Here is a 7,230-nt window from a genome sequence, read left to right on the forward strand (position 1 = left end):
AAAATCATGACTTCAATCATCATAAAAACATGTAAAGTGTGTGCGTATGCTGGTGGAGTGTGTGCACGTATCTATGTTACGCTCAATGTTTTATTTTAGGAAACGAATCAAATGAGTGAAGTGTGAGTTAGAATGTTAGATTATGCCAAATCCTATTCAGCGCTTCAGGTGCCGAATATAGGTGTTGCCCCAAATTGGCGCACACCCCACCGCTTCGATCATTTCTTTGTGGGTCGGCCTATTTAAATGTATTCGAGGGAGTTCGGTCGCTGGTCCTGGGAAGCTTCTAGGCCAGTTTGGCAAGCTTTTGGGTTAATTGTTTTTGTTTTCTTGACCATCGATTTTAATCGGTTTTTCTTTTTCCTTTATGTTCCTTGCTTTCTATTTTATTTTTCTTTCTCATTTTCCCTTTTTTTCAAATGTGCGATTTTTTTAATTTCATTTTTCCCAAATTTCGTGAATATTTTTTCAGAATTTTGAATTTTTTTCACTTCATGATCTTTTGGCAAATCTCTGAACTCTTTTTTCAAAATCGATGTTTTTTTCAAATTCATGATTTGTTTTTTCCAAAATCGATGATTTTTTTTCAAATTCATGATTTTGTTTTTTGAAAAGCTATGAACTTTTTTCAAAGTTCATGAGATATTTTTCAAAATTTAAACTTTTTCCATTTTGTGATTTTTTTGCAAATCTATGAACTTTAAAAAAATTGTATTTCTATCCAAATATATGAACTTTTTTTAAAAAAAACATGATCTTTTTTTCAAAATAATTGAACTTTTTGCATGATTTTTGTTTTGCAAATGAGCCAGCCCAGTTCGGAGGTGCCGAGCGAGTCGCAGAAAGAAAGGCGCAGCGGATGGGAGTCGAACTACCAAACTATCGATGCTTAGCAGCTGTGCTAGCCAGCTGAGCTAGGTACTGAATACGGCTAACATGGAGCACTGCGTGGAGTACAATATCTAAAAAGTGACAGTTCCGGGGGTTTACAACGTTTTCAACATTTCTTGGACAAAAATGTGAGCAAATTTTTTTAAAAAATGCGAACAAATGTTTGGAAATTGTAAAAAAAATCGAATATTCATCTTTTTAAACGTGAACATTTTCTAAAATTGCGACTTTTTCCGAAATTCTGAACATTTTTTTAACTGTGAAAATTAAGAAAAGATTAAAAAGACTCACTGAACATTTTCTTAATATATCGTGAATGTCTCTTTTCACTGAACGCGCATCGTCGAAAATTCTAAAATAAATTCGGGATAATGCGAGCACCAAAACTTAAAGCGTGATGGGCTGAGAATACCACTTTCCACCTAACAATCCAACTATGGTTCACTATTTTACTTTCTTCTCTCTATTCATCATTTTTTAACATAGACACTCATACATGCATGCATACATAAAAAGTGAACACCGGTGTTGTCTAGGATACTGGTGGACTGAGGATACCACTATACTCCTAATCATTCAACCACAAGTTGACAAACATGACACTTGACACATGTAACATCTTCATTGTGTCAAACATATATTCTATAAATTTGAGTAAAATCCTTTTATATTTGCAAATTTCTGGATGAAAATTATTAATTATTTCAGTCGAGCTTGGGGCAAGTCTTGACGGTTAACAACTGACAACTTGGTCCTGGCCACAAAATTCGGGTCGCTCTGGGCCCTGGCCTTGATGCAAGTTTGCTTCAGAAGACAACGATGGTTGAATATATAACACTTTGCTTCAGGAGACAACAATGGTTCACCAGTCTAGCTCATAAAAGGAAACCAAGGGTACAGACGAAGTGGAGAACAGACACCAGTGTGCGCACCTAATCGGACAGCAGCTCATCAGCCTCCCTTTATTATTTATCATTATTCCTTTTGCTTTGACAAACAATCTGTGACCATTTACAACTGTTTAATACTACCACGAATCAATGGAATAGAACCCATCACCAACCAACCAACCAACCTCACCACCCTAAAACTCTTCTCTATATCTACATCACAGTTACAACATCTCTCCCCATTTCAACGCCAAAATCAAGGCAGACATACCATCAGTATCGCCGATCGCCGGGTTAGCCTAAAGCCCCTCGCGCCTCCAACCTTTTCTTCTTCTTCTTCCATATATGTACCTAAACTCTGAGATTGGCTCGCGTCTTGATTGGCTTCAGCTTCACACCCATGCTCTCGGGCGAGAGGAGCTCCGGCGATATGCAGAACGGGTTCAAAGGGCTGCGAGGGCTGGAGCTTACATGGCTCGGCCTGAACAGGCCGTATCCCATGAGGAAGTACTCCATTGGTATCAGCATCGCGTGCGGCTGCTCCTCCGTCACGACGGACCCACACGCTTGCACCTGTGAAAAACACCAGAAATCGGTACTTTCGAAAAAGAAGGATTAACTTTTGAATACAAGATTATTGGGTAAAAAATAGATACCTCAACAAGAGCACTGTATCTCTTATCAAGCTTTGCAGTCATGTGAACAGCTTCAGTGTGGAACTGCGAGTTCTCACCGACAAATATCAGAGTTCTGCACTGCAGCTGCTTCAGGCTTTCTGTCAAGTCATGTCTCCTGCAATGCAGCACAACGTACATTTTGATTCCATCAGCTCAGGTACTAGTTGATCATACAGGAATTGAACGAGAAAAGGGTACATACTGATTGATTGTTTGGATAAACCGCCATATATTCATGCTTTGCCGTTGATCTAGGAACTTCATGAATTAAGACAGGCTAGATCAGCAAGATAAAATTACAGAGACATAATCTTTGGATGATGAAGGATATTTTTTTGGCAAAGTACATACACTTCTACACGCCTGCATAATATCAGATTCTGGTACAGGAGAGCCTCCTCGCACTCTCTGTGGATTAGAAGTTCCAACGGAAGTGTTCAAGATCACATGGTCTAAAAAATATAAAATAAATGACATGTCATACACTAATCTTAGCTTATTACCTTGCCAAAGTACCGCTGCAACAAACAGTCCTTCACCACGTCACACATCCCGTAATAATACAACAAATTCGACATCACCTGAGAAAATGAATTTCTCAGTACAACCTTATTATTAAGATGAATTTAACCGTAGACTTTATTATTCTGTAAGACAAAATATGGTACTAGAGGCTATATACTAAATGGCTACCTTATTATAGAACCACTCAGTCCATGAGGGAGTTCTACATAGAGGTGAAATGAGGATAAGACCTAGTACACGCTCCCTATACTTTGTCTGCAACAAACAATGCAAATAGCTATTAGTAGTGCAACCAGTAGGAAATAGATTACTTCTAAAGAAACACATACTGCGAAGAGAGTAAGAATGTATGCACCAGCGCTGACACCTAAGCACATAACAGAACCCAATCTGGAAAAGCCATAAAGTAATTAGTTCAAAGAAGTTGATAAAGAAAATCTGAATATCACCAAAAAATCATCGGAGAATATGTACCCAAAGAAATCAAGTACTTCTGCAACCTGATCCGCTAACTCATCAACTGATGCCACAGGACTGTTTGGTAAAATCGGAGTGGCTCCTAACTGCACAATTGTTGTAAAGGACAATAAAGCATATGAGTATTATAAAACAGATAGAAAATTTCCTGATGCATCATATGAAGATAAATAAATGCAAAAAGCCAAAACTTCATTGTAAGAACAAAGTCTGCTAAAAAAACCTCATGTCCAAGGGGGCTTATATGGTAAATGCAAAAATTATGGAGCAGCAGTGAAGCAGCCTCAGGGCAGAATAGTAGTCCTTGGAAGCAAGACATATCTGATCAACAATAATAAACATAAGCCTCTGTATTGTGAAATTCTTATATAATACAGTGTAGTGGATAGAGCCATAGAGGGTACACTGCACAGGTGCACATTTAAAACAGTTACGGACAATATCCATTCAGTTGTAATAGTGAAACTTACGGTTCAAAGCAACATCTGGATAAGTAATAAGGGCATGCTTATCATGGTCACCATACACAGCAACAGATACAGGGCCATGTTTTGTTTGTATATGATGTTCCTGAAAAAGCAGGAGACAAGGTGTTATGCAAACATGGATCAAGATGACAAGAACATTTGATAAATGATTACTGCATAACTATGCTCAGCATAAAAATACTCCATGCTTTAGTTGCTTGAAGCAAGGAATTTCCCCAAATTGAAGCAAAGATTATGAAATCACAACTGGAAGTTCTCTGTTGGTGCATGTTATACTAAAACTGAGTTGGCAAGGTCCTAATAAGAAAGAATAACAACAGCACCATTAGTCATGACGATATGTGGTGCTAAAGTGATTATTCCTAGACCATCTCTTAGGCTCAAGGAAAATAAGAGGAAGCAGAGGACAAGAACCAACCAGAAGTGATTCCTCTACCATTTGGCAAGCAAATAGCTTAAAGCACAGTTGTCAGAAAGACCATACGCTAGGCAATCAAATGAGCTGTTCTGTTCTCAGGAAGAATGTGTGTGACAGCAACTTTGTCTGAAGGGGGCTTGTAAGCTGCAGTACCAAATTTTAATAAGAAAGCCAAAAAAAATTTGACAAGGTAAACCTGCACATTCGATCTGAATTTCCAGACCATTGGCCTTTTCTTGTTGTACAGCGCAACAAGTTTAGGAATTAGTCCACTAATCCTTTGGCCTCCAACTATTTTTTGTAAGACACTCACCAATCTTATAATGGATTTAAAGAACTTCAAATGCAGTGCAGATTTCTTGTAAACCATACAAAATAAAATAATAAACTACAGCCTTGTCTGCTAGACATACTTGTTCGTCTACATTAAACTCGTTTCTTCCACAACTGTTTGCTGATTTTGTAGAAAATTCTTCATGTGCAAACATATAAGAAACCTAAGGATTGACGGTTTGTACCCATAGTCATATGAAAGAATAACATTTAACTACATTACAATACACTGGCCACTGATCCTCAGAACTATGACAACACCGACAAGGATGAACTTGAGTTTGACCAGGCACCTCATTTCAATTTCACATATTGAAAGAGTTTAAATGGTTTGAAACAGCAAGCGGGGATTTGATAAGGACACTTGTGCTTGACAGCCCAACTAAGCAAAGTGATATGGCAAAATTGAAGAAAACTTCATAGGAAAAGGGACAGTTAGGACATGCAAGCTACAACCCAAAAGCGTCAAAATCGAATCTTCATGGTTTCTTTTCTGATCAAGCGATAAGCACAACAAAGTAGGCGATTGATTTGATTAGTTAAATTAATCAGCACGCTGCCACATACAGAACGAGGGCCACAAAAGAAATCCGCATGGACGAAGGTAGGTAGAGGCCAGCAACCACAGGAGGCACCCTAAAATAATACTAGTTCGATACTACACGACGCAGATGGCTAGCTAGTCGATGTGAAAGGACCAGAGCAAACTCCAATTGGACTAATAACAAAGAAAGAAATTCTCATGAACCAATAAGCAAGAGAACCGCCTAACTATGATTTAAGATTCAAATTAGGATAGAACAAAAATTCTGAACAAGAAACCAGACAAAGAAAGCAACTAGCCCAAAGAACCGAAATCTACAAGCAGACAAGGTTAATTCTGAAACCAACACAACTTCAGGAGAACTTAGTGAAATCTTCAGGAGTAACAAAATATTTGGAAAAAAAAAACACTCCAGAAAAGCCCTTTCCCTTCGGACCTCCAAACAATCCAACGCATACAACTACTCCAATCGAAATCAAACCATATGAACCGAGCTAAACTCCAATATCACCACCGAGGTCGCATCTCCAGCCGCCCGTACCTTTCAATCCTCCCCCCAAGCAGCTCCAATGCCGCCAACCAAATCGCCGCGATACTAGCGGAAATTAACCGCGCCGGCACGAAATTTGCGGATTCGAGGAAGAAAGATAGAGGTAGCAGGGGGGACACGGACCTTCCCGCCGAAGGAGATGCGCTCGACGTCAATAGACACGACGGAGCCGCCGGAGTCGCCCATCACGGCGGCAGACAAACCGCCCCCGCCGAAAAAGAGGAACTAGCCCAACCCCGCTTCCCAACCTCTCGCTCCCACCCACCGCCCCCTCTCTTTCTCTCTCGAAACTGTCCCGCTGCCGCCGCTGCTTCTCCTCCCCCCACCTGCGCTTCTTGGAGTTCCTTGGCCTGCCGCTATAAACCAAGCGGCGCAGTTACCTGTACTATGCTCCGCACCCTGGAGCTTCCCCGTTATTGCAGATCGGTCCAGGTTATTATAGTAGTAGTATAACTAGGCAGTTTCTTTTTCTAATCTAATTTAAAAACCCGGCTAATGCTAAAAAGACGGCAGGTCAAGGCCTCAAGCAAAGACTCACGGGACTTAGGGTCCATTGGGTGTCTGCGGGTGGTCAGTCCCATTTGTTGCTAACCTTGTTTTGAATTTCTCTAAAAAAAAACCTTGTTTTGAATTTTAAAATTAAAGAAATATATATTTAAAAAAGATTTTGCAAAAAGATTTAAATATTGTTGAATTATGAAACACAAAGTTTGAATTAATCCCTACTAATTTGGAGTTGTTGGTGGTGGTGAGCTCGCTCCCCCGTTGGACCCCCCCCCCCACCCCCACCCCACCCCTCCCGACTTCATCGCTTGATTGATTTTCTTTCTCTGCAATGTTGCATGTGCATTGGTTATTTGGTTGTTATATACTACTGATCCAATACCATTAGTCGTTTTTGTGGTTTCATAGCAACGCATGGCGCGTGTTAGTGTGCCGTAAAAATGGAGTTGCAACGATGTTTATGCGCACAAACACAAAAGGGTTAGAAATAACAAGATCAAGTTTATTGAGAGTTGCTTCGAAGCTGGAGTTGACGATGTTAGCGTAAGCGTGCACTCTCTTCTTGAAGGCGTTTGATGCGAAAGATAGCGATTTAGTCATAGGTGTGTGTGTTTTCCCCCGTCTTCTAATAGAACCACCTTTTGACCATCTCATGTATTATTGAAAGGGCATCTAATCCCGTTGGTGGATTTTCATAATTAATGTTAATATATCACAATAGACTAATGCTTTTACTACCTTATCTCAAGAAATTTCTCTTAGGTTGCAACAAAATGTCATGAAAGGTGATCCCCACAAATTATAAGAAGAAAAGTGTTGGCCAAGCCAAGGATTCTCCATTTTTCATTTTAGTGATCCAAGATCACGTTGAGTCCATAGACATGTTGATACTATGAAAGGGGATGAGGATGGTGTGATGTGTTTATTTATCTT

General features: G+C 39.8%; 1 protein-coding gene across 1 annotated transcript; it reads right to left on the reverse strand.

The window, feature by feature from the left end:
- Positions 1–1,816: 1,816 nt before the first annotated feature.
- Positions 1,817–6,071, reverse strand: LOC119329963 (protein NDL1-like). Its single transcript, XM_037603070.1, has 11 exons — positions 5,917–6,071; positions 3,931–4,030; positions 3,684–3,781; positions 3,458–3,546; positions 3,313–3,373; positions 3,152–3,238; positions 2,962–3,039; positions 2,810–2,866; positions 2,661–2,716; positions 2,438–2,573; positions 1,817–2,354 (listed from the first exon to the last, which is right to left on the reverse strand). Exons 1-11 carry the CDS (start codon positions 5,977–5,979, stop codon positions 2,133–2,135), a joined length of 1,047 nt encoding a protein of 348 aa, XP_037458967.1. The 5' UTR covers positions 5,980–6,071; the 3' UTR covers positions 1,817–2,132.
- Positions 6,072–7,230: the final 1,159 nt, after the last annotated feature.

Source organism: Triticum dicoccoides, chromosome 7A (assembly GCF_002162155.2).
Source record: "Triticum dicoccoides isolate Atlit2015 ecotype Zavitan chromosome 7A, WEW_v2.0, whole genome shotgun sequence".
NCBI lineage: Eukaryota > Viridiplantae > Streptophyta > Magnoliopsida > Poales > Poaceae > Triticum > Triticum dicoccoides.

Bases quoted from the DNA above. Each gene is read 5' to 3' on its own strand.
- LOC119329963 (XM_037603070.1), bottom strand. From the start codon at position 5,979: ATGGGCGACTCCGGCGGCTCCGTCGTGTCTATTGACGTCGAGCGCATC. The intron at 3,239-3,312 runs GTATGTGTTTCT...TGTTTGTTGCAG, and splicing joins ACATTCTTACTCTCTTCGCA to ACAAAGTATAGGGAGCGTGT. The intron at 2,717-2,809 runs GTATGTACTTTG...TAATTCATGAAG, and splicing joins TTATGCAGGCGTGTAGAAGT to TTCCTAGATCAACGGCAAAG.